Genomic DNA, 27,794 nt, shown 5'->3' on the forward strand with positions numbered 1-27,794 from the left:
ATGTTTATTGATCGTTTACATTACCAAGGTTTAATTATTCAGTCAATGGTTGTATCAGAGCATCTGCCGGGCTGGTGGAATCGGTGTGCTCTTCCTCCTGTGTCCTCGCTCTTCTGGTCGCCTATGACCCCTTTTATACACCCAGTGCAGCTAACCCCCGCTACCAAGTGTTCAAAAATAGTATTGCACTCTAAGTATAAATTAAATAAACTGACATGAACACCCATAAAATGGCTCGACAAGTTGTATTGAGTAATATTTCACGGAATATCTTGCTTTTACAAACCGTAAAATGAAACTCCATTTCAACCACATGTTCACTTCCCCCATTTTGTTGCTGTTAATGGCCAATATATGTAACCTAAAGTTCTCCTATGATAGAAATCCAAAGTAGAGGCTACACGGAGATGTAAGCTTTACTGTAGTCAAGTTATCACAGCACTGTTGTTTTTATACACAGGCAGAGAGGGGGCGGGACATCTCTAAGCGGTTGACCAATCACAACAGCTAACCAATCAGAGCAGACTGGGCTCTGGTTTCAGACAGAGGGTGAAAAGAGGTGCTGCAGTACAGGCAATATGAGAATGATTTCATCTTTGATTCTAAAATGTCTCAATATAGCCTAAGCTATCAACTGGGGAAGCTAGATTGTTGATAGCTCCAAAACAATATTTGCACCGGGGCCAATCACAACCTTGTTACGCCACTGATACCTTCAGTTACTTTACAGATCTGGATGAACGATGTGAAATATAATCAAGTGTTGAATCAGACTTTAGTTCCACCTGGAGTAAATTCACAAGCTACTCTGCAGTCTACAAAGTGATTCAAACTAGCTGCACCTTCACCAGCTTTGAGAACACTTTAATGATCAATCATTATAAAACATATATATTATTCTGAAACGGACCAATCTGCACAACGACTACTTTTACTGTCTTTAACTATATTTTGATGAGAATACTTTTCTACTTTTACTTAAGTAACATTCTGATTGCAGGACTTTTACTGTAACAGAGTATTCCTACACTCTGGGACTTGTACTTTTACTGAAGTACAGCATCTGAGTACTTCTCCCTCCTCTGTGTCTTTGTATTGTAGGTGGCGGTTCCTAGAAACAGCAGTCTGTTTGAGTACAACGACGATGACAAGCCCATCAAGATTTATCAGGAAGTAATACAAATATTTGTATTCAAATGATAACTTTTACATTTACAGGTTGAAAACTGTTAATGTGTTGATGGGTGTCGCCATTTAATCACCATTACAAATACAATGCAAGAAAAAGCTTGTCTCCATTTAAAGAGACAGCATATATGGAAATGCGAGGATGCAATATGCCACAATAGCTACATTGTAGAATTTCACAAGACCACTTTTAAAATCAAGATGAAACATTTAAAATGTTTGCACATTGTAAAAGATATTTTTCAAGTTGTTATAAAAGTTTCACACTGTTTTGGAATATATCTATGGAGACCAGTGGCGGTTCTAGACCAATTTGACTGGGGGGGCCAGTTATTTTCTGAGGGGGGCACAATAAATGCAGGACGAAAAAAAAAGGGGACTAGACAGTATGAAGTAATTGCGCATAAGAAAACAATGCAATACAGTTATTGGTATTTATTTCAATACACTTATTTATTTCAGATATATATTTATGTTATTATTACGGTTAGCTTCAGCTTAAGTTATAGTACAATTTTTGCACTAACACCATATCATATTTCTATCAAAATAAAGGCAATGAACAGTTACATCTCTACTTCACATCTACAATTACACGGATACAATAGTTTAACTCACCTTCAATTATCGTGGTAGTCTCTCGAAACGTAGGTTTCAATCAGTCTATCTTGGATGCAACAGCCTCTGATGATCCGAGACGAAAAGTGTTTCAGCCGGACAGTGAAAGTGAGTGCACCGCTCTAATGGGTCCTGAGTGCACCGCTCTAATGGGTCCGACTAGAATGACGAATAACGTTAGTTCCGCCTATTCCGTCATTCAATAAATCGTGTAATAAATCATACATTTTTTTCACTTTTAGGGGGGCCACAGGTCAGTGTTAGGGGCACTTGCCCCCCTGGCCCCCCTAGAACCGCCCCTGATGGAGACCCACACAATCAAACCCGCTACAACGGCCCAAAACACTTCCATTGGGAGAAACGTGCCACACTTTCAAAAACAAAACAAATATAAACACACAAATGTGCTAATTTCGTAGGGGAAAAAAGTAAGATATTTACACAACAAATTAGTTCTGTAATCTAAAACCTTTTCTTTCGTTTACTATATTATGAAGCAACGTACACGTTACTGATTGATCTGCTCAGTTTCTGCCATACCTTTCATACATTATGGAAGAATTCATGATGAGACTAAATCTTTCAATAGGCTTCGTGATGGGAATCGGAGTTTCCTTGTATAACCATCTGTATGCATTTATAATAAATATACACCACCTACATTTAACTTTGCTACGTTCTTTGTTTATTAACATATTGTCCTATGAAGCAGCTTTTTAGGGGCTATTTATCATATTGACTTTGCTTGCCCAGATGTTATGAAACTAAAAATGTTCATATTTAATTTTTGATCTCCGAAACCGACAAAACAATTTCACCTCTATGTTGTTTAGAAGCTGTTCTAGAGCTTTTTAACATTTGAACATAGAGCTGTCTCTTTGTTCTCCGTCTTGCAGATCTTTTCCACCGTGTTGTGTCTTCTCGTTTTGTGTCAGCTGAACAACAAGGAAGATGTTCCTGCTGTCGTCTACGGTCCAGAGGCAAGAAACGTCGACATCCCGGGATACGCTGCATATTACACTTGATGGGATTGAAAAAGATTACCTCGTTTTTTTTGTTTGATAATTTGCTATAAACAAGTTTATTGCATGTTGTACAGTATATGTATTATTTAGCCTTTGAAACTATTTTATCTGGTACAGCACAGGACATTTTGTAATGTATTGTCAGCGAAAGGGATCAATAGCCATTTTCTGTTTTAAGATGAAAGGATGAATAACTTAAAATTAAAAACATGTAATGCTGAGATAATTTTAGTAGACTCATAGATGATATCAAATGTATCCAACCTTCCATTTTTGGGAGACAAATTAACCCACCTATTGTGTTTTCCTTGTATAAACTGATCATTTATTGTAGAATTAGCAAAGGTTCCATATCAAAATGCTCAATAAAGAACATTTGAGTAAAAAGTACAATATTTTGGTCTAAAATAGCATAATATGGAAGCACAAGTACCACAAAACTATACAGCACTTGTGTCTAAATGTACGTTTTCAGCTTGAAGAAACATTTTTGAAATAAAAACGTCAAGAATCACATATTTTATTCCTGCTATTTACAAAATATATTACATGAGTTCATTCCATAAATAAAACACAATAAGAAAAAAAAACAGTTTATGACAGAAATAAAAAATACCATACTTTGCAAGAACATACTGATATTAGGCATTATGGTTAAAGTGCACAGGTAGACATTGGATCTGCTGTTTCAGAGGAAAATCATTCGACAGTTTATTTATTCAATGATGACATTTCCACCGCAGGCAGCTCATGCAGTCATGTTAGGAGTGATGTGGCGTAAAGGCTTCTTCGGTGAGAGCGGCATCAGTTGGGACACAAGAATCTTGGTGATGCGTTTTTCTTACAGGAGCCTCTCACAACCTTTCTGCAGCGGCCTCGCCAAAAAAAATCATATTTTGGGCGCAAAATATTTGAGGATTTACTGCATGTCTACTGAATGTGCAACCAAACAGAATCCATTTTCCTCTTAGGGGGGGTAATCCTACGGTGGCCGACAGGTGCGAACACGCGCTAACGACCCAAAACACTTTCATTCGGATAAAGAGCTGCAGCTTCAGAAACAAATGTAAAAACACAAATGTGCCAACACACATGCAAATGAAGAATCATCTTTACCAACACATGTGCAACATTTAGAAGATATTCACCAAGTTGACGAAACATGCTAGACCAGCGGTTCTCAACCTGTGGGTCGCCAAATAATTTGCAAAACATTATGATTTGTGTGGAAACATTTTCATTATTACGATTTTTTTTATTTCAACCTCCTTTCCTTTCTCTTTCTTAATCCTCCTTAGCAACGGTCATTACAGTCTTTGACAGCGATCGATCTGTACCACCGGATTAACAACGTGTCACATGTTGTGAATCGACCAATCAGAACTTTATTTAGCCTCCGTATTGCATATGGTTGTGGCCACGAATTTTTTTTAGGTTCTTACAGTAAGTAGGCCTTAAAAAGTGCAACATAAACAAAACGCTGCAAATAAAAAATGCTGCAAGGAACTCAAAACACAACGAAAACATGGGGACACTAAAGAGTGATGCACCCAGCTGGGACCGGAGCGCTTGTTGACGTTCGGAGATTATAAAGTAGGCCAACTTTCACGGTTGTCATTAAGTTACATAAAATGTGAGTTTTATCGGCTTATTTAAACAATGTGATCGCTTGATTCCTTCAGATATTATTGCTGACTGAGCAGCTGTAATATAGCTTACCTAGTAATAGAATCATCATGCAAACCACTAAAACGTACATTTATAATCCCCGAACGCCAACAAGCGCTCCAGTCCCAGCTGTGTGCATCACTTATTAGTGTCCCCCCTTTTGATTTTGCCAAATCTGTAGCGTTTTGTATTTGCAGTGCAGTACAATTCCCATATCTGTTTGTATCATAAGTGTAATACTGTGTGGAGGTTTTAACTGTCTTCCTCTTGTCAGACAGGTGCTGTGGGCCCGAGGCGGGAACCCCAATCCCTGGTGGTGGTGTTCTTCACGAGTCCTTTTGTTTGGTGTGCGGTGACACGGGTGGTTTCGAGTCAGACCCTTCCCCCTTTTTTATGTATTGCCGCCTGTTAAGCCCCAGCCCTGCCTTGTACCTCCTATGCCCCCGTATTCACTTTTAGCTGATTGTATAAATGTGTATATGGTGTTTTTTGAATAATCAATAGATTGTTATAAATAAAGTAATTGTGTTAACTCAAACTGAAACTGTCTCTGGCCGGTTATGTAAAACGAACCTGTGCTCCTTGTGGGTTAAAATCTTTTATTATTAATAGTTAGTTCCTGGGGGTGAAACTCCCTTACTGTAGGTGGCAACAAAACTTTACCTACCAAACTTGACCGACCCCACCCCGTTTTGTATTTGCAGTGCTTCGTTTAAATAGGGCTTTTAGTAAATTAGTTTTTTTTCAAGTTTGTGAAGATGGTTCTTCATTTTTCATGTATTTTTTGACACATTTGTCTTTCTATATTTCGTTTCTGAAGCTGCAGTGCATTTCTCCTAATGGTAAATATTTGTGGGCTGTTGAAGCGCGTTTGCATCTCTCGGCCACCGTACGATACACCCGGCTTAATGTGCTTTAAGAAACAGCTAAATGGAGGGATGAAGAGTCAAATATACATTGTGCATAACAAGGCATCGAGACATTCCGAGAGCTGATGCTCATTGCATTGTCTAACCTGATTATTCACCCAAGAAAATACATTGCTTGATAATAAATAAATGATTATATTTCAATCAAAGCACTTTGTAAACACTGTTGAAGAAAGGTGCTACATAAGGGTTATTAATATTATAATTTGTTCAAAGATTATTACTTGTTCTAATGCTGGAAATGTAATGTAATGTAATGACTAATAATGCAATGTAAAGACTTCTATGAATATTGAAATAGTTGGTCCAGGTGTTGAATTAAACCTAATAATTGATTAAGTTGTAGGTTCTGTAGATGCAATTAGATTATTATCTGTTCTCCGAAATGTATCCAGGTATAAAGGAAATGGAGGTAAATATCATCTCATTATCATCCAGATAAGACGTCACTTACTGTTCATGAAAAACGCTGTGGTCAACTCCAGCTACTCAAAGAAAACAAATGGCTGGTTAATGCTTGGTAAGATATTCATTTCAATTAATAACTTCAGAGATAGGACAAAAGCTTTTGAAAATGTGCTGATTATTAAATACTTCATTAAATTGCAATGTGTTTACAGCAGTAAGGCCAAATAATTGCATGTTGGTTACTTTTCAATATCAGTCACATGCATTAACAGAACATTTTAATGTCAACATATGCCTATAGCACAGCTAGGATATGGTATACAGCGTAGTGTGTTATATGTATGTGCAAATACAAATTAGGTATGCTTGATTATAGTTTGAGGTGTGTATCAAAACATACGAGGTGACTAGAAGGCCCCGGGGACATATCTGTTGGACTGGAGAAGAGCCATGAACTCCTGTTTCCTCCGAATCTGCCCCATCAGCTTGATGCTCATCACCAGTAACACCACCTGGGAGGGATGCACAGGAACCAGCATGTTATTATATTGACTTTATTAAAGAGGGACCATGCATTGAATATATTTATCTCAAAGAGAAGACATTATTTATGCAGGATTTAGCTGTTAGCTTATTTCCATCTGCAGAGCCTTTGCAGGTACACACACCAACAATTATGAAGACGGACAACTATAACATTACAATCAATTCAAAAATCAAAACTCGGTCAAGTTTATGTTAATGGCTGCCATCTGATTCTTCTCCGACTAAAACTATTGTATATTTGTATGTATTTTTTCATGAAATCAAGTAAATTATTCAACATATATGGGGAATTTCCCCCCACAAACATTTCCCATTGATATGAAATAATAATAAATATTATATATATTATTATGTATTTCTTATATTCTTGTTAAACTTTTTTTTCATTTTGGAACAGTTTAAAAAATAAGCTAATTTAAAAAGGGAAAATAGCGTTTTTGTAGTGATGAGGTTAAATAAAAACTGACAAAGAATAAGTGGATAAAATAAATGTATATATATTGTCTGTATAATTAACACATGTGTTTAGAATTAATATAAGAATGATATAAGATATGTAGTGTGACGGCCCAAGAGCCTTTGTAACAGTAGATCATTAATAAAAGTACAATCAACTAAATCGGAAAATCGAAAAATAATTGATTGATTTGTACCTTTATTACCTACTTTCTGTTTTCTCATACAAACGATTTGCCTTTAAATGTCAAATCAAAGAACACATACCCAAAATACTCCACTTCCAAATTGTACAGCCATCGCCAACGAGAACGCGAGCTTCAGTTCAGAAACATAAACGGGAAGGCAAGGCTGAAAAATAAAAACAGGTGGGGTTACAATGTAAATTAAGAACATATTGATCTGGTTATACTGGTGGCGTATACTTCCAGTGTGTCAGATTACATCTACTTATGCAAAATGTTAAACATTGGCCTCTGGGACCCCTCCAAAAAGCACACAGTGATTTAAAAAGAGAAGTCCTCATGGCTGTGATTCCAAATTAATTTAGATATAAAATCTGTGAGAAAATAAGAAATCTTTTACCTTTTGATAAACATACTGGTTCTTTGGAGCCCCGAGTGTGGCGATGCCTCGTAGTCGAATCTGGAGAGGAGAGAATAACCCCGTTACATCACGTTACATTAGTCGTATCTGACTGGACTAAGAAACAAATCTGAGACTACAGGAGCAGAAAGAGCCACCTTCAAAGCCCATATAGTGTAGTGCGTACATTAAGGGAGAGACTTACACATTTCCCTGGATAGTGACAGTTACAGGAGGCAGGGATGGTAGGGCCCCAGTCTTTGTAGCCTTCAATAAGACCACAGCACTCAAACTGGAGGCAACACACACACACACACACACACACACACACACACACACACACACACACACACACACACACACACACACACACACACACACACACACACACACACACACACACACACACACACACACACACACACACACACACACACACACACACACACACACACACACACACACACACGCACACACAAGCCAAGTAAGAAGTTAATCCGAAACACGTAAACCAGAACATAATGCCCAATACTGTAAATCTAATCACACTAATGATACAGCCCTTTTAATCCCATTACTTTTTGTGGCAAGACCCGCCCTGCATAGCGTTCAAATGATAGGATTGGCCCGAAATCAATGCTTGCACGAGGTACCTGTAACCAGATTTGTTAAAGTCCTATTTCCAGACCAATAGGTATTCCTGACATCACACCGTGAGGACAAGGCCTAACCTCAAGCAGCTAAAGGAACCCGTATGGCACACAGTCTTGTGTGGATCTGATCTAGTTGAGAGTGTGTCGTGCTTCAGGCTGTGAGGCACACCACACCACACAGGGGAGCGTTCTCTGAGTCATCTGGACACACTTCTTTTTATATATGGTGTGACTTGCACTTTCTGAGGACATCATGGGGAGATTTAGTTCCCTAGAAGTTTTTTTGTGTTTTTCAACATCCACTGCACAAGAGCAATGTTTTGGATTGTATATCATTCAACTAGGCCCACTGAAGGTTAAAATAATAATTTAAATTGCTCCTTACTTCTTGTTGAATACTGTACAGCAGGGTCCTGTTGGCTTTGTTGGTTGAACTGAGTGGCATCATGGACAATAACTTGGCCTCTTCACGGACCACGCGTTTCTGAGGAGGGAGGAATCACATTGAAAACGGTTCTTTAGATACCAAGACATACTGTTGTTGAAGTTTTGAATACTATAGGATTACAATAAATGTTGTAAAAATATAAACGTATACCGTAGTAACATACCTCATACACATCTTGGTAGCTTAGCGCTGTTCTCACAATAATCGTTTGACTGGCTGCTGCCAATCCAGTTGCATACTGCACACACAAAAACAACAAATAGTAAGTCAACGAGAAAGCTATTTTCAGAAAGAAATGTGAGACATTGTCCTACACAGGTAAATAGAAAAATCGTATAAACACAGTGATAGTATACGAAGCAGGTTTTTACCAGAATTAAACACCATCTCTTCCCTTTACAGGCTCCGATTACACCGAGCACTGAGAGCAGCAGACAGCCGATCTCCACCACGTACATTATCACCACGGAAACATTTGACACCAGCTGCGGAGAAAGAAAGCGTTGTGGCGATACATTAAATGGCAAAAAATATCATTTGATGAATTATAAAAGTCCAGTGTGTGTGATTTAGTGACATCTAGTGGTGATATTGCAGACTGCAATTAACTGAGCAACCCTCCGCTCACCCTTCCCTTTCCAACTAGCGGATACAATGTATTTTCTTGTGTTATGCACAAAGTTTTATCACAGGATCATTTGTGTTTTTTCGCAATCCTGCACACAGCTGAATGTATCTGGTTTACTGCGTTGGTTTGATCCCAAAAAACGGATTTCATTGCAGTAATCAAATTTAAAACGATGCCGAATTAACAACAACATGGTGCCTATTTGTAAAAAGTTTGATTTCATTCATAATAAGATCTGTACGCAAGACTAAATGCAAAAAATCCTTATTTTCTGAAGGGAGTTTGGCTACATGCTTTCTAGCTGCCTCAACACTCAAAATAACATTGACTAAATTAGGCATAAACATTGTGCCATTACTGTATGACTTTGAAATTATATAAACTCACAGGAATTTTAAGATAATTGTTTCGTGACACGATAGATGATATAGTGAATTTACCATTATGGAAATATAATACTGCATATTATATTCCATTTCTCTCAATACATCCCCCTAAATCCTACACACTGGTCCCACTAACGTTGATATTATTTTGTTGTCACAGATGTATTCCCAAGCTAGCCCGGCTTCAAAAGAAGTCAAAGGTCAGGGTCAGCTAGCACCTGAAGATAATTCACTGTCCTGCCCAAGGACACTTCACCGGGCAGATGCTTGCCAACATGAAGGCTTGAACTCAGGCCTCACGGTGAGGAGACAATATTTATAAAGACGCTGATGTGTTGTGTGCAGGCAATATTGATGGACCACTAACTAAATAATCCACTGATTGTCCTTGGATAACCCGGGAACTATTGTGCTCCTTTTGAAGCCTGACAGGGCGAGAGGTATTCCTGCTTTTGATAAATCATGTTATCTGCTTCGGGAGTATTTCCATCCGCTCAGAAGGTAGTCTGAAGTCTGTCTTACTTTGCCAGTCAGAAGGAGGTCTCTGTGCCAAGCTACTGTCATCGTCAGCATGAAGAAGCACAGCGCCTGTGGAGAGGGAGATAACAATGTGTGAAGATTGTGAAGTGCACAAGACATGAAAAGCGTAGATGGTGATAAAGAAAATAAAGAGGATAAGCATTTCGGTTTTATAATCAAAGTATCACCTAAAATGTTTTAATATTATTTAATCATATAAACTGAAAGTTATATTGAAGGGTTAGGGTTAGAGTTAGGGTCAGGCTAGGGTTAGGCTAACCCTATCCACGATATACACACACTCAAATTAGGATACACACAAAGAAAGTGACAAAATACAATAGTAAACAAATAGTTATAATCTTATCTTTTTAATTAAAATAAATAAATAATACCTTCCTTTTTAATATTTTAGTTTGTTTCATCGTTTTTGTTTTACATTTTAATCCACATTGAGTCTATATCTGTCATATTAAATGTGTTATATAAGAAATTGCTTCAATGCACATTCATTTTAAAATGTCCTGATCCTTTTTTTGCTTATCTTTATTATTATTATTATTATTATTATTATTATTATTATTATTATTATTATTATTATTATAGTATCAATACATTCCTATTTTTTTTTTTGTCATCCTTTTAGTTTTTTTTTTGGAAGCACATTAAGTCTGTCTTGTCATATTACATTTAGTTATATAAACACATATCCTTGAATGTACATGACTGCATACTCACAGCTGAGACAGCACATTGTAAACAGTAGCATTTATACAGACTGACAGATTTGGGGTGGAGATTACAGAGGATTATTATTCTAATGCTTTCATAAATCATTTATAACCACTATGGCGTCTTCTTCGTACAACTACCAGTTATGATAAATTCCTCATCACTTTATTTGTATATAACATTCCTTCATTCAATCTACTGCAGGAATGGCACACACTAATGTTGATGGATGGGCTTCGCTGCAGTTGTGAGACAGACAGTGTTATTCTGTTTATGCTGATCTGGGTCAAATCGCAGCACATAACAAACATTTAATCAGAGAAATAACCCATATAAGGAAATCAGGCCTCTCAGCTTAAATCCCATGCAAAGCGGTGAGAAGTACCTACCATATGCACAGCGTTTGCGAAAATAAACGGCCTTTTCAGGCTCGTTTTATCCGCCATCACGAACACGGCGCTCCGCTGCATGCTGCTGATTCTCCCAGGCTCCAGACGCCCTTTTCACATCCAGGAAATATTATTGCTATGGATCTATTATTGCAACTGTAAGGGCATCTATCTGTCTATCCGCACAGGACGTCACTGTGATGCACTGGGTGAGGGGTCTGTGACGCATTCAAGTGCAGTCGGAAATATCGGAATCGAGGTGTTTAAACGCCCAGGAATGATGTTGTTCTAACGATTATGAATAACATATATGAAAGAATGATATGCAAGAGGAAGGGTTGGGAGGGTTACTTTAAACATGTATTCCCTTACAATTACTTATAAACTGGGGGGGGGGGGGGGGGGGATCTAATCAGTTTTATCAATCAATCAATCAATGTTTATGTATATAGCCCAATATCACAAATGTTACATTTGTCTCAGTGGTCTTCACAGTGTGTACAGAATATCAGTATGACAATACGACACCCCCTGTCCTTAGACCCTCTGTCCTTAGACCCTCTGTCCTTAGACCCTCACATCCTACAAGGAAAAACTTTCGGAGAAAACCCACAGTTTAAAGGGGAATATGGGAGAAACCTCAGGGAGAGCAACAGAGGAGGGATCCCTCTCCCAGGACGTCTTATATATATTTTTATTTATATTTAATTTAATATGCCAATCATTGCACACCTAATGTAAATAATATCTTACTCTTGTATAGTGTTAGCTGTAATTTGGCCCTTCAATAGTGTTTATTTGTCAGATAGTTTACATTTTAGTTGTATCTTTCACGGTCAACTTGTATATTTTTACTCTTTTTTTCTATTTTGAGATGTCAATATGATATCTGTTTATTTTCTACTCTTTTTAATTTCTAAGTATGTGCATTGCCTTGTATGACATGCTGCTGTCACGAAAGAATGTCCAATTTGGGATCAATAAAGATATTATCCTACTGTATATATCGGTGACCTCAATTTGAAATGCAATGCAAATAAACACAAGAGAAAAAAACATCTTGCATATCAAGCATCCACTGTATTTTAGTTTCCTCTTACTGCATTAATAAAGAAGATATTTTTAAAACAAAGAATGAAATGTATAATGATATGCTAAGTAAACCTGTTCCAGGCAGTGGACTACAAAATAAAAGTTAGTGTAACAGATATAAGTTTACATATTTCAATGTAACTTTAAGGGATGCAGTTCCCTTTTTTGCATCCTGATTACGTAATTCCATCACATGTTTTCCATTAATCCCCAAGCCTGGCAATGAGTTTGTGCTTTATAAAAACGTACAAAAAATACTTATCCTCCAAACATATTGACCAGAATCCAAAAATACCTTCCTGTTTAAATCCCATCTAAAAGTACTTGACTCTCACAGTGTTGACAGATGTGCCCTACATCATTAAACACAAACTATGCTGAATGTGTAATTATTCTTTTATTTTCTTGACATTTTAAACACCTTTCCTGGTTTTTACATATATTTGTATACAAAATGTATTATTGTGCCTATGAGGTTTGATTGACCCATACATCTGTTATGAACATATTAGACGTCATATAATTTAAAGACCTCAGTGACCTCAGTTGGTACTTAATTTAAAATCTATTGGTTGGTTTATACAGCCCCTATTACAGTGGGAGGCCCAGTTCTTTCATCCATTGCTTATTCATTTAGATTCACCCACGATGTCTCTCACAATAACAACATAATGTCCCAGCTAAAAACTCACCTCTTTGCACTGGCTTTTAATACTAGTTGAGCATTACATTTTTATATTTGTATGTGTTTTTTATTTATTTATTTTTTATATGTTTCTAGTTATTGTGCTTTTTATTATGTTTTTAATTATTGTTTTTATTATCGTACTCCCATTGGGTTATTCACTATTGTCGTTACTGCCTGCCCTATACAGCACTTTGGTCAGCCGAAAGTTGTTTTAAATGCGCTATATAAATAAATAAAGATTGAGATTGAGATAATGTAAGCTAGGCATTGTTAGAATTGACATACTTCATTTTCTCGTTCTCTCAAAGCATCAAAACATCGCAAAATGTGTTTATAAGTGTGTTCATGCATTCTAATTGGCTGAATGACTGCATTTCCCAAGATCCCACAGTGCTAATGGGGCTGGGCTACACTCCAGGAACAGGTAAGGCGGGTTCCTCCTTTTGTTTCCACACACAGGTGCATTGTAGAGAGAGAGACGCAGGAGGCTAAAAGGGAGTAAGAACTGGAATAACTGATGACAGGAAGAGAACAGCAGGTGGACTGGACAGGAACCTGCATCACACACAAGGATATAACTGTTTTAATTTAAAAGGAAGTACCTGTGACAGGCAACTAACCAGAAGGAAAAAGGATGTGTACGTGTTGTTTCTTATCCTGCGGGCCACAAAGTGGGTCAACACCTGAGAGGAGCAGCAGGGACTGAGGCAGTGTGTCCTGCTGAGAGAGCTCATGAGAGAGGGGAGAGAAACTGAATTGCTGGAGAAACAAGACACAGAGAATGCAGGATTAGAAAGAAAGCACTTTTTAATTGTTAGCCACTTTGAAACAGGCCTCCAGATTGCTGTTTGTGTGCCTTACAATTAATTTTTAACTTACTGGTGTGGTAAATGGATTATCATTAACTTATGAACAGCAACTAACTTAAAACTGGTTTTACAGGCTGAATAATGTAACTAAACTAAACCGTGGAGTAACATGTTTTTGGGTGACAATATTTAACAGAAATTGATAACCCATCACCTCTTCACCTTCCAAGTGGTCTACAGTATAGGAGCGAGCACATCCACAGTTAAATACTCTACTGTGCTTCCACAATGGAGACCTCAGGACCTGAACACGATGAGTCCTTTGACTTCCTGTTTAAGATCATCCTGATTGGAGACTCTAATGTAGGGAAGACCTGCTTGGTTCAGAATTTTAAGTCTGGGATCTTCTCAGAGAGACAGCAGAACACCATCGGAGTGGATTTCACCGTGCGGACCGTGGATATCGAGGGGAAGAAAGTTAAGGTTTGTACTAAACAGAATGTGGAGTGTTTAGGGACACACATATGACAAATAATGTGATACAGGTATCATAGGTAGGTATTTCTAGGCCATGTCATCCCTACTGTAATTCAAACGTTGTCCCTGTGTGACCCCTGTATGATACCAGTATTACATTTCATTCTATGTGGGATAAAGAGTCTTACATTTAACAAGGTCAACACTGCACCAACCCTGATTATGCTCCAGGAATGGTGGCTAAATGCCTTGATCCTTATCATGGGTGTTGTAGAGCCAACTGGCTCCGACAATAACAGTACAGGCTATTGTTTTGGTAACAATATTCAATGAAAAGAAGCCGATGGCAGGATCTAGAAAATGCAACTCATATGCGGTGTGATGGACTTTTCTCAGGTTTGGGGATAAATGACACCACAGTGACAGTTGTCCTTCGGTTACAGTTGGACAGAAAAACTAGTCGGACCAGATGCTTACATGAAGGACTGGTTTTTCAGGTAGCTCTGCTCAAGCTTTGTGCAGACAAAAATACTTCTCACTGCACTGTAGGTTAGGGTGCCTAGAATGATCAAAGTTGCTACCATTTCTCCTTTGTGTATCTGTTGCTTTAGGTTTATCTGTAAATGTGCCACACACAAGGCGAAGAACAGCCTTGAATCACAACATACTGTAAGGTCACAATAAGGTCGTAAAAGTAAAGATGTCAGGGTTAAAATGAATTCAAACAATGATAGGTTTCTGTTTCCGTGTTAACTTCATCCCTCCCCCACCAACAATCCAAAGGAGGTTAAACCAAAGTGTATTTTATAGGATCATATTCAGCTTTTATTATATACAAATGATGCTGTGATTCAAAAGCAGAAGTAGGCCGTTGAAACCATAAACACTGGCATTGCAAAGGCTGTGCCAGAGAGCTCAGATTGGTTGCTATGACAGCTGTAACCGCGTAAACATGGTCTGTCAGATGCTCAGGGAATATTCTGTCGAGGGACACAACAAATCTGACACTGTTTTTTTGGTGTGTGTGTGTGTGTACGCATGTTTTACTCATGTTGTGGGGACATACGTATACACAATCACAATGTGGGGACCCGCCTTTCTTTTGGGCACACATGCACGTTAATTGTCACATTTAAGAATGACGATTTATTTTAAGTTACGGTTAAGGTTAGGTTAAGGGTAAAGTAAGGGTTATGTGAGTTGTAATTAGGATTAGGGTTATCTAAAAAAAAAACGACTGTCAGTCAATGTAGCCTAAGGTCCCCTAAAGGGATGTTAACATGTGTGTGTGTTACAGATGCAGGTGTGGGACACGGCTGGTCAAGAGAGGTTTCGGACGATCACTCAGAGCTACTACCGCAGCGCACACGGCGCCATCATCGCCTATGACATCACTCGACAGGGGACCTTTGACTCGGTGACCCACTGGATCAAAGAGGTGGAGATCTATGGAGCAAACAACGTGGTGCTGGTTCTCATAGGTGAGTGTTAGTATGTGAAGTGAATAATATGAATTCAAAAATATGGCAGCATCAAGTAAGTGGATGGTTATACGGTGAAAGTTATTGAGTTTATTTATTTTTAATTATTGAACTGCGTGATGTTGTTTGAGAAGATGGACACATTGCAATTTATAGTTTCAAATAAGCATCCTTTGTGTCAAAATGTAAGAGCGCTAACACAAAGGTACTTTACAACCCTGTTAAGTGGGTCATCCCCACTTACGTGTGTTGAAATGTTAGCCTTAGCAGACTGCAGTAATTGGGTACATTGTTAATAACATTATCAGGACTTGCTACAGACTCCTATTGGGTATTTGTATCTCTCATCTCCCTGATTGTCTCCATGTAGGTAACAAATGTGACCTGGAGAAGGAAAGGCAGGTTCAGTTCGAGGATGCCTGCAATCTATCAAAGGAGAAAGACATACTAGCTGCTCTGGAAACATCAGCCAAGGTAACGAGTGCACACATACAGTACATGTAACGATGATAAGTTGGTTACAATTGTTATCTCAACTTCTCTATCTCCTTCTTCGTTTCCAGGAGAGTCAGAATGTGGATGAAGCGTTCATCATGATGGCCAGAGAGCTGCTGTCTCGTAACGGCCTCGACGTCCAGCAGGAGGACTCGGAGAGGAACAACACGCCTCGAGTCCTCCTCCGGTCCAACTCTAGGCCGATAAATGGTTTTCATGCTCACACTCCACCAGAGAAGAAGACATGTTGCTGATCACAACGTGGAGAGGACAGGGAAGTGGGCAAGGACACTTATGGAGAGAGAAGAACAGATGCATAGATGGAATAAGGCTGGCCTCAAGAACCCTTGGATTCAGGACGTTTTTAATAACTATGGACAAATTATTTATGCTTACTTTTTGTGTAGCTTACCTAGGCATACATTATTGTTCAACTGATGCTACAGGAAAATAGTTGGCATGTTAAGCAATGGGGAATTAAGAAACAGCGGGTACAGTTACAGCAAGCCAATCTTATTTATATCAGCTATACTTGGATTGTTTCATTGTTAATCCAATGATTTTAAACAATATTGATGCAGATATCAACAAACAAACTATTCCAAGCATCCTAACAATCCGGGATAGACTATAACATGTAATAACTGCATATATGAGTGAGTATTTCACCCAAGTGACCTCTTGTGGTGCCGGTATGACGAGATGTGATCCTCTGCTGCTGCTGAGCTCCAGACGAAAACGTCCCGGAGAAGCTGCTGCGAGCCAAAAGACTGTGAATTATCAATATGTGTGACATCATGATGTCTTAAATTGTCATGGATTCATATAAAAGGCTGTGAATGTCTTCTTTAACTCTACCTGTGTACTACTAAATAGTAAACACTAGATGGCAGTGTGCTGTAACACATAGCTCCTTGCTCTAGTCTGGACAATATATAACATGTAATTTCAAACATCTGTGACTGCACTCAGAAACAATTAACTGCGTTTAAATGCAGCCCAGTAAACAGGAAGTCTTTTTAAATTACCGTTACATTTAAACGTCGCCAAAATTACTTCCTGCTAACCTTAAAGTCAAGCTTAGCTGAGGTGACAAAGGCGGACATCCAGGAAGGATTATGTGGTTGTGTCAGATGCCAAATTAGCAGGCCTGATTTATATACCAATCCAGAATTTGGTACTCATTTTTCCCCCCACTAATTTGCTTTAAGACTTTTTTTTATTAAATTGTGAGTGAAATAAGTGTAGTCACAAGCAACACATAATATCGTTTTATATTCTCAGTTTGGGTCATTAAAAGTGTGATGTATTATTCCGTATTATGATTTGAGTATTTCTACACCGTGGTATTACTGCTTTTACTTCCAGACTTCCAAAATTAAACAAAGTTGTCTGGTGTGTTTGGTCTCCAGCACACTGGGTGGCGCTAGTCGATAATCAGTGAGACGTTGTTTCCCGCCTTTATCTAGATTATTTTCATAGGTGTTAGTTATTTGTCTATGTTGGCAGTTTCAGGAGTAAGTTATTGTTATGTCAAATGCAAACAATCTTCCATCATAATGTTAAGGTCTGATATCAGGCCATAAGACTTATATTCAGAAAAAATAAACCCAATTTTATTTCCAGAAACAGGTGAACAATGCCGTACATTAATTAATACAAAAAGGTTTTCTTTTAAAAAGAGAGAAAAAAGTATATCCTAAACTCATTATTAAAATGATTGTAACAGAATAAAAAGGAGGGCTCCGATAGTCCATTGTGTGGGAAATTCAAAAAGATGTCCTGGTTGGGAGTTTTAGATCTGATACAGACTGGTTTGAAAATGTTTTGCAAAAAGATTAAACAAAAGCTCAAAGAGCATCTCCTAACTTTTGTTTAAAAGTAAACTTAGTACTTCGTTAAAGGAAATGTCGAAAGTGTCCTAAAATAAGATGGAAAAAGCTGACTACTAACAAGACAATGGATGTTATCCCAAGATTGTACTTTTACACATCATGTTTAAACATCAAATCACTGAGTCTACCTTTAATTATTAACTATTTAGCCTCTCAAAGACTGCATTTTAATCAAACACCCCTATAGCCTCCACCAGTCCGCGATCACCCTCCATTCTAACTTAGCCTGATTATCTCAATCCCTTTTTGCTTCCTCTCCTGCAGAGGCTGAGGCTGACCTTCCTCCTGCCCCTCCCCCATCTCCCCCACTGCCTCATTGTTTGTCCCCCCTTGTCCTCCCTGTTCTGTATCCCCCCCTCCAGTTTGTCTATCCTTGGGACATTCACTGTAGTAGGTCTTGACGTAATCCTCGACGCGCCATCCCCTGAACTCCGGCGGCTCAGAGCAGATCAGGCCAGAGTGGAAGACGTTGGGGTGGTGCTTGAGCCAGTAGTTCAAGTAGTGGATGTTGTAGTCGCAGATCCAGGGGTTGTTGTCCAACGACAGCTTCCGTATAAAGTAGAGGTCCTCCAGGACACCGTACTGGAAGTAGTGGAGGCTATTGTTGGAGAGGTCCAGCTCACGGAGGTGCAGCAGGCCAGAAAATGCAGCTGTGAGGGGAGGAAAAGTTCAACAAAATGAATTGACGTTACAAACGGCTCCCTGAATACTAAAAAGTCCATCCGGTCTTCCCAGACCATTCAACAGTTGTTTGAGTGAAGGATCCTGCAGACTCCTTGGAATAATGTCCCTGGTCGCCTTGCCCAATTTTCACTTAACATTCAAATGCTCCAATATATGCACAAGCTAGTTGCTAACTTTGTCATCTTGCTTTTTTGTGCTGGGCCGGGGGCGTGTCGTCTGTTTATAAGAGCTTTTCTTGTGTCAGGAAAGCCTGATCTAAAATTAGACTTTATTTGTAATTGCGTTTTAGGGATGGCTTTAGTTTTTGGCAAATCATTTCTAACCAAAGACAAGTCAACAATGACTTGTTAGGTAGTTGTTTTCAACGTTTACAAGGACGTGTTATGCTTTTGGGGGTTTTCCCTTTCCTGTAGTGTGTTATACAGGTTTCCGTGGACGTACATGGTCTGCAAAGGCTGCCGTCTCAAGGATGTAACAAGGAAACTCAACACCCTTTGATTTTAATTGTCACCTTGATAAATGATCCTTATTTCTAATTTGTCTTATAAATCTCCACAGGTGAATCTATTCAAGTCCAGTTAAAAAGGTGACTGTGCACATCCATAAAAGGTTCCAGACAACCGGCTCGAGGTACACTTTTTGTTATATTCCATGGAGTGCTCTTAACATCCCGATAGCAATGAATATCTGAAGTGCTTTGACAAAAAATCCATAAAAAAAGTCATCTGTGGAAGCCGTTGCGCTGTAAAAAGCATGACCAATCATCTGAGCCGGCCCGGCTAAACGGGTTGGATGGCCTACCTGCCTGTCAGCCTTCCATCGGGGCACAAACTTATCTCGTGCCCTCATTGGTCACGTGCGCGTTTGTGTGTGTTGGGGGAGGGGCTCTGTGAGGAAGTGGCAGATGTCTTCCGGCTGTGTATTTTCAAATTCTAGCACTCGAGCCGGTTTCTCCAAAACGACCTACCCCACCTTTAAATGAGTGTGTGTAATGGGACAGTGGAGACGGTTTCACGCTGTCCACTAGCCTTGAGCCTAGCTTTGATCTCAACAGAGCGGAAGAGAGGGGCGGGAGGAAGAAGAGGAGGAGTGTGTGGAGCATATCAATGTTGAAGAATATAGTGATGATATATAACTGAGTCAGAGACATGAAAGAAGAAGGAACATGGGCACTGGGGAGTTTATTAAATCCATTTCCCATCATGGTAACAGATGAGTTACAGTAACTGCAGCTTCATCATTCAACCATAAAGATGACGGATATGGAGGGTCCTTTAATGGAGGAAGGAAGAGCATAGAGGGATGAGGGAGGTTTTTTTGCTTACAGGAAACGCAGTGTGGTCTACTTAAGGTATTTTCAGGCAGTGAAATGTCCGAAAGTAAGTCTCACAAGTTCATCATGAGAGGAGGGACAAAAAAATGTATCTTGTGTTATTGATTTTTTTAAGTAACATTCTAACCCTGCAGTTATCCCCAATCTTTTGAAATGTAACAGCAATATTATTACATGTACCGTACTTTTCGGACTATAAACCGCGACTTTTCCCCCCATTTGTTTTGTACAGCTAACGGCCACTAGGGAACCTCCTACATCTATGGATTTTACAGGTAAAATTAACCACCTTTAACTCTATGGGCTCTATGACCGGTCCGCGCCCGCCACCTTTAAGCGGCGGGCTCCAGCAGGAAAAGCTGGAGGCCGGAAAAGAGTGAGACAGGTAGCGCGCCAAAGTAAAAGTGGAACCGAGAGACATTACGAGAGCAAGACAGACGGACAATTTAGCTGCTGCGGCTTATATGCTTTATAGTCCGAAAAGTACGGTATATACAATACAGCACACAGTTTTTTTGTATGCTGATGACATAATCCTGTTACATTTAATCCCCTACTCCTCAACATGATTGCTAAACCAACTAGATCTGTTCTTCGTTTCAGTGCATCCTTATCTCGCCAACCTTTGAGACTCGTTGTCACGGAAACCCCCTCTCCATAACTCATCTCCAAGCATTTTAATCACCCGTGAGTGATCCATGCACCACAACACCCGTTCACCCCAAAGCTCTAAAGCCTGTCATCAATTTTTCCAGCTTTGTAATGCCCATGCGTTAACATTCTTAGGACTGACAAATGAGCAGGCGGTATGGAACAAAAACACATCCAACTTCAGCAGAGGTTATCAATTATGGATTACCCCCCCCGGCTTGCCCCGCTCTCGACTGAAGTTGGCAATAAGTCTCAATAACCTACAAACACAATTTCAAAGTCTGTGGTTACCATAACGACAGATATCATGGTTACACAAGCCCCACTTTTACATATCTGTCTGCTGAGTCATTGTTGCTTCATTTACAGAGAAGAGAGGATGGTGTGAATAATCTTCTACGGGGGATTTCTTATTGCAGAGTTTTGTACGGTGGCTGACCCGTGCACGACGACCCAAAGCAGCGCTGAACTTTCGAAAACAATGCAAATGTAAAAATGGACCAAAACACACGCAAATTCAACTTCACCAACTTGACGAAACATGCGCAGCATTTAGCGACATAGCTGCATAAATCAAACGCTGCAAACACAATGGAAACGGGGACGATAAAAAGTGAAACCACGGCTGTCACTGTCACTAGAAAACGTACGTAAAATATACGTTTTATCGGCTAATTTTAACAATTTCATCACATGATTCCTTCTGATAGTATTGCAGATCTGCTGTAAGCTAGCTAACGTATAGCTAACCTAGTCATTTCAAATATACTGATACAACTTTACAATTATGAAACAGACTTACTCTACCAACAGTGATAGTTTGTTATCTTAATAATCCCATGACGTCAACAAGCGATCCAGTCCCCGCTTTTTTCGCATTTTAGTGTCCCCCCTTTCTGTTGTGTTTTAGGCTTCTTGCAGCGTTTTGAATTTGCAGCATTTTTTTTATGCAGTGCTTTAACACATGGTGCGCATGTTTCATCAAGATGGTGAAGATATTTCTTCACCTGCATGTGTTTTGGCACATTTGTGTTTTTATATTTTCATTATTTTCGAAAGTGTGTTTCACCCGTCGGCCACCGTGGTTTTCGGTTCAAGATTGAGAATTTCTAAAATGTCGTAGAAGGAAAATGGCTTCAATTGAGCTTCAAATATACCGTATTCTCTTGTGACAGTCTACTCTAAATGATTGTTTTGTCTATTTCGGGATTAGGAAAACCGCAGCAATCTGGCACAAAAATCGGCCAAAACCAACAATGAAAGACAAATGCAAATATCTATTACAAACACCCCACTCTGCCAGACAATGAGACAAGTGAAAAGGAAGCATGAGTGAAAGATAAACAACCTCTTGAAAACGATTGTAAGCTCTTTTTATTTCACTCGCATAGCTACAGTAAGGAGCAACCATGATGAAGGCCACATGTCATCACAAGCTCTCAGCATTACACAGAGTTTCTCATTCACTTTCCAAATAGTCTTGGACACACGGGGGTAGCTCCAGCAGAGTGTTTACATGTGTTGCAGGGTAATGAAGGAAACAAGGATTTAAAAAAGGATGTCCCTGGGCAGGAAGACATGAGCCAGACATCATTAGCCTGCGGAGAGTAACGAGTCTGCACTTTTTAATAGGGGTAGAGCTGAGGCAGAATCACTAATCAGAGTAGATATTCTGCTTCAGTGTGACAGATCTCTTAAACAATTATGTTCCTCGAATGAAATTCTCGCATACCTTGTCTAAATCAACCCAGCTGTTCCCAGTCTCTTTGTCTGGTGACAAAGGAAAGTCTGTGTGTTGCTCTCCATCACCAGTAGCATTTTAACTAGAAGGGCACTGCTCCTGAATTGGATCAGCTCAAAGATGTAATGGAGTCTTTCTTGGCCCATGACATTCTTAATCACGCTGACAAACAAACTAAAACCGAATCAACAGAACCAAAAACATTGTGTACTTGGCAGAAGAGAAAGGTTGGGAGTTGTATGGTGAAAAGAAGTGCTGCAGCAGGCAGTATGAAAAATACCTTTTTCAACATTAAAGCATGTACACATTTCACAGTAGAGGCACAACATACATTATGAGCCTGGAAAGGAGCAGAATGTCCTCTTTAGGTGTGTCATGCAATTTAGTTTTACTTGTGAAAAGTGAAAATAAGTCAATGGTTCACACGGCAACATCTCACTTTCTTTTACTTCACATAAGCTTCCTCCTTAGCACCTGTCATTAAAACTACAGCCACTTAAGTTGCCAGCTAGGAATACAGGTAAATATGGACGTGAAATTAAATACGGTTTATTACGGTATGACCATGGCATAATGCGTGTGTATGTGTGTGTGTGTGTGTGTGTGTGTGTGTGTGTGTGTGTGTGTGTGTGTGTGTGTGTGTGTGTGTGTGTGTGTGTGTCTGCGTGTGTGTGTGTGTGTGTGTGTGTGTGTGTGTGTGTGTGTGTGTGTGTGTGTGTGTGTGTGTGTGTGTGTGTGTGTGTGTGTGTGTGTGTGTGTGTGTGTGTGTGTGTGTGTGTGTGTGTGTGTGTGTGTGTGTGTGTGGCCTAGCATTACTATACTTGTGGGGACCTAAATCTGTTTACACTTTCACGTGTGGGGACTCGCCTCCCTTAAGGGGACAACATGGAGGTCCTCATGAGGGTTAGAGTAAGGTTAAGGGTTAGGCATGTGTTGGTTATGGTTAAGGTTAGGATAAGTCTCCAGGAAATGTGTGTGTGTGTGTGTGTGTGTGTGTGTGTGTGTGTGTGTGTGTGTGTGTGTGTGTGTGTGTGTGTGTGTGTGTGTGCGTGCGTGTGCGTGTGCGCGTGCGTGTGCGTGTGTGTGTGTGTGTGTGTGTGTGTGTGTGTGTGTGTGTGTGTGTGTGTGTGTGTGAGGTCGGTTGTGTTACCTTTGTCGATACGTTGCAGGCTGTTGCTGCTCAGGTTGAGCAGCTTGAGGTCTTTGGACAGCAGGAACTGTTTGGGCCTGAGATGTTTGATGGTGTTTCGGGACAGATCCATCTTCACCAGGTCGGACGGCAGGTCAGATGGGATGTTATTCAAATCTGCAAAGAAGAAAAAAAAGCCAGACTTAGATAAGTTCTCGTGAACTGTAAAATCAACTTTATCGCCGTGTTTTTGCAAAGATTTTGAAGTCCTGCTGCTTCACAGGATCGAGGCAGATGTGCACCACTAAGGTGCAAAACTCCAGAACCTACACAAAAGCTGAAAATCCTATTATTTTACATCATTTTCAAGATGTTGTGTGGGTTGTGTGCAACATTTAACTTGTTCAAGATGGAGTCGAGTGCGACAGCATGCATTACAGTATGTCTCTCCTGTGCCTGGGCGAGTGTGTGTTTCTAATAGCTTCCAGTGTTTTCAGCCTCACAAATATTTCCCAACATCTCACCCTAATGTATGTAACAGCCATTTCTACATGTTCCCGTGTCGATAACAGATCCTCTCTGGCGTCCCAGACTGGAACACATTTCCCAAATGCTATTCAATCATCCTGTTGAGACGGCTGGAATAAAGATTCTGTCAACACATTTGTCTCAAAGATAAAACAGAACTTGAATCTACATTATTTGGGGACAAATCGATCCAGATTCAAGCTACGACCCATCATTCCACAATTCCACTTTTGGCAGTAGCGATAAACCTTTTCAAGTAAGAAACAATAAGAGAAAAAGAAACATTTTTATGGATTTTAAATTGCCTCCCACAGTCTTTAAACTCGTTTCACCTGCAGTGTCCGTTTGTCTGAATCGGAGCCCACTTCTGTTTAAAACTGAGGATGAAAATAAACATATGGCGATCGTTTTTTAAGCGTTTCGTAGGGGTTGCAGATGAGAGGAAACACACGTGGGTGGCATGCGCTGAGGTGTTTATTTTGATGGAAAATCACTGATTTGTCTTCTAAATGAAGAAGACTGTGTGATATGTAAGTGACTGAGCTTCCATGCGTACAAGGGTTACAACGAGTTTCCTGCATGTGTTTTTTTACACAGACTGTACCACTAAGGATTCTCGTGGCACTTTTATAGCGCAGATGTCGCCGTCTTTATGCAGTTTACTGCCGCAGATGTAGTTAGTTACAAAGGAGGAGGCATGGTGCCATTAATCAACACTGACTGGAAGATAATATAATTGCACTCAGAGGACACACAGCGTGAACAGATGTAGCAATGCGCTGAGGAAATGTACTTATTGTTGTAGTCATGTAATGCCTACAAAAGCCCTTAATGGTGAGCCATCTTAAAGACCTCATACCCTACTGCGAATTGCGTTCCCAGAATGCAGCACGGTTATTAGTGGTTCTACATGGACAGTATGTCCGGATCATGAGTTGTTGTTTTTAGATAGATTGTTGACATCCACTTGGACTGTTTATCTTTTCTAACATTTGGACTGTCTTTATTGTAAGTTTATTATCTTTTCAAATCTTCACACTGGCCACCTATTGCATATCTGTATGTCTTTGGAGAGGGATCCATCCTCTTCTCACATTTCTTCCCTGTTATTTGTGGGGTTTCTTGGGAGTTTTTCCTTTTACGCCGCTGGGGTCTTGAGGCCAGAGGGTGTTGTATTCTGTACACACTGTAAAGCTGTCACGGTCGGTTTATTCTTTGTTTTCGTTTGAATTGTCACAGTCAGTCTGTTTTCCTGTTACTTTGAAAGGTGTTCACCCCCTGGCTGCAGTCGAATAGTCCAAAGATCAGCTCCTAAGTGCTAACCCTATCGTCTATTCCTTGACCTCTGAGTGAAACGTCACGGGGTTATTTCACTCCTTTAGGAAGGTTCCTGAGCTAAATGGACTATTCGACTTCAGCCCCTGTCTCAAGTCTCATTTCCCTGATTATCTGATTGTGTTCACCTGGCCCCTCGCCTTCCCAGTTGCGTCTTGCCTTTTGATTGGTCTTGTATGTATTTGAGTTCTGGTTTGCTGTTGGTGTCGATGGGTTCTTTTGTGTTTAATAATAGGGAGAGAGTTATTGTCTGTATATCAAGTCACAAATGTGTAATCTGTGATATCGGGTTAAATAATTACAATGCGATTGATTACTTGACGGAGATGGCGGATCGCTGTGCAGCAGGTAGAGACATTTGGACTTTCGAGACACTTCTTTCAAAGGTCTTCCACTATGAGAGGTCTAAAGGGATTCCCACCCTTCCCATGTGTACATGCCGGTCTACATGTGTCCGCAGCTTTGTCCAAGATTAGAAAAATGCTGGCTCTCTTTCATAAGACTGACATTTCCAGGCTCCCATGTGAGAAATCAACCAAAGACAGATCCTCTCTGTCCAAGAGAAACACATCTGTGGTCTTCTGTGTTTTACACTGATCAGGATAATCTCCTACGCTGTGTTTTCAGTGATGATGACACAAGTATCTGTGGCAGTAGTGGTGACAAAAAGTCTGGTTTGTGACTATTGTTTCTTAAATCTAAGCCACACACGGGATAAGACTTAAATCTGTGTTTTTATTCATTGCTTCCTGTAGCTTAAACGTGTGTTCAGGACGGTTTTTTAGGGGTCTTTTGGGCATCTTGTGATTTTTAACGGGGCAAATCCTTAAGATAAAGCGTTAGGCTCTTTCCTGCTTCAAGAGAGAGAGAGAGAACATGTCAGGAAAAGAGATTTATTCAAGTCATTTATTCAAAACGTGGCTTTTTTTTTCACTGAATCTGGCAGAATCATTATTGGAACATCTGTCCTCAAATATTCTGTCCAACAAAGAAGTACTTTTCTACTACCTGAGGAAATCCGTGTGTTTCGTCTAACAACACATCTGCTTTAAATGTAGTTTGGACTATATGCAGTCCCAACCATAGGCCTAACTAAATGTAGGCTGTGCATTAGTAGAACATAAGGTTTAAGCGTTGCAGTAAATGTAAAGCAAAACGTGCAAAACATTATTCTAGACATACAGTATATCTATTTATGCTTTTTTTGAAAGGGTGAACAATGCTTTTTAATCGCACGTACCCAAAATGTGTGTTTCTTTTCACCATATTTTCTATGTGACGCTCAGCTGTATAAGATATATTTCCTTTGTGCAATTGTACTGTTCTTCTGGAGCAGGTGGTGCAATATGCTTTATTCAGTTTTGACAGTGGAAAGGGAAGCAGTTAATTATTTTACTGTGCTGACATGATCACTTTATAGTGCCGTGACATTTAGTTTTAGACACACAGCTTAAAGGTGGGGTAGGTAAGTTTGAGAAACCGGCTCGAGATACACTTTTTGTTATATTCCATGGAATGCTCTTAACATCCCGATAGCAACGAATATCTGAAGTGCTTTGACAAAAAATACATAAAAAAATGTCATCTGTAGAAGCCGTAGTACTGTAAAAAGCACGACCAATCATCTGAGCCGGCCTGGCTAAAGTAACGACAACAACAACAATGGCCGATTGTATTGAAGCGCTGTTCGCTTTGGTCATCCTCTTACGAAACGAAATGGAAGGCATCGGACGACTTTACAAGGGACGACTTTACTTGGAACTTTACAAACATCACATGCGAAATGCAAGACTTCTTTGTGGTCTTCAGCATCTACTTCAACCCGCCTCGACGTAAGAGAGACGTAAGCGACGCCGCCTCTTAGCTCCGAAGCTCTTGCCTCTCGACCGACAATTAGTTGGAGCTGGAAGTGAACCGGACTCCGGAGCTAAGAGATGGCGCCTCTGCGGTGTGAACAGGAAAAACCTGTACTTTTCAGACTCCAGCTCTATATTTTCTAATTCTAACGCACTGGAACTGGTTTCTCCAAAATCACCTACCCCACCTTTAAGGTTTAAAATTATTTTCTGTTTTCTTAACAATTTAAGCCACCAGATGTGCTGCAATTAATACGTTCATATTGAATGTGTTACCCTTCTCATCCACGTTTTCTTGTGAGAGCCACTGTCCTCTTTCTCATTTCACACTCTCTACCTTTGCCACCCACTGAAATGATGGAGGATTATTATTTTTCTGCTGACTAACTGCCCGCTGGGGCCAGGGACTAACAGTAATATCA

General features: G+C 39.7%; 3 protein-coding genes across 3 annotated transcripts in view; 1 reads left to right on the forward strand and 2 right to left on the reverse strand.

The window, feature by feature from the left end:
• Nucleotides 1-3,335: 3,335 nt before the first annotated feature.
• On the reverse strand, nucleotides 3,336-11,392 carry LOC117439377 (tetraspanin-8-like). Its single transcript, XM_034075289.2, has 9 exons — nucleotides 11,179-11,392; nucleotides 10,061-10,126; nucleotides 8,896-9,009; nucleotides 8,688-8,762; nucleotides 8,462-8,560; nucleotides 7,629-7,715; nucleotides 7,424-7,483; nucleotides 7,106-7,189; nucleotides 3,336-6,348 (listed from the first exon to the last, which is right to left on the reverse strand). Exons 1-9 carry the CDS (start codon nucleotides 11,257-11,259, stop codon nucleotides 6,244-6,246), a joined length of 771 nt encoding a protein of 256 aa, XP_033931180.1. The 5' UTR covers nucleotides 11,260-11,392; the 3' UTR covers nucleotides 3,336-6,243.
• Nucleotides 11,393-13,430: 2,038 nt separating this feature from the next.
• Nucleotides 13,431-17,630, forward strand: LOC117439250 (ras-related protein Rab-19-like). The gene is made up of 4 exons (XM_034075097.2): nucleotides 13,431-14,250; nucleotides 15,542-15,725; nucleotides 16,096-16,199; nucleotides 16,289-17,630. The coding sequence occupies exons 1-4, from the start codon at nucleotides 14,056-14,058 to the stop codon at nucleotides 16,472-16,474; spliced, it is 669 nt and encodes a 222-aa protein (XP_033930988.1). The 5' UTR covers nucleotides 13,431-14,055; the 3' UTR covers nucleotides 16,475-17,630.
• Nucleotides 17,631-17,835: 205 nt separating this feature from the next.
• The window catches only part of lrrc17 (leucine rich repeat containing 17), a 31,672-nt gene continuing 21,713 nt past the window's right edge, over nucleotides 17,836-27,794 (reverse strand). The window contains exons 4-5 of the mRNA XM_034075096.2: nucleotides 23,675-23,830; nucleotides 17,836-18,765 (exon numbers count right to left, since the gene is read on the reverse strand). Coding sequence (XP_033930987.1) covers nucleotides 18,332-18,765; nucleotides 23,675-23,830 — 590 coding nt within the window. The 3' untranslated portion in view covers nucleotides 17,836-18,331. The remainder of the gene's footprint in view (nucleotides 18,766-23,674; nucleotides 23,831-27,794) is intronic.

The sequence above is a fragment of the Pseudochaenichthys georgianus genome, chromosome 23, assembly GCF_902827115.2.
Source record: "Pseudochaenichthys georgianus chromosome 23, fPseGeo1.2, whole genome shotgun sequence".
In the NCBI taxonomy this organism is placed as follows: domain Eukaryota; kingdom Metazoa; phylum Chordata; class Actinopteri; order Perciformes; family Channichthyidae; genus Pseudochaenichthys; species Pseudochaenichthys georgianus.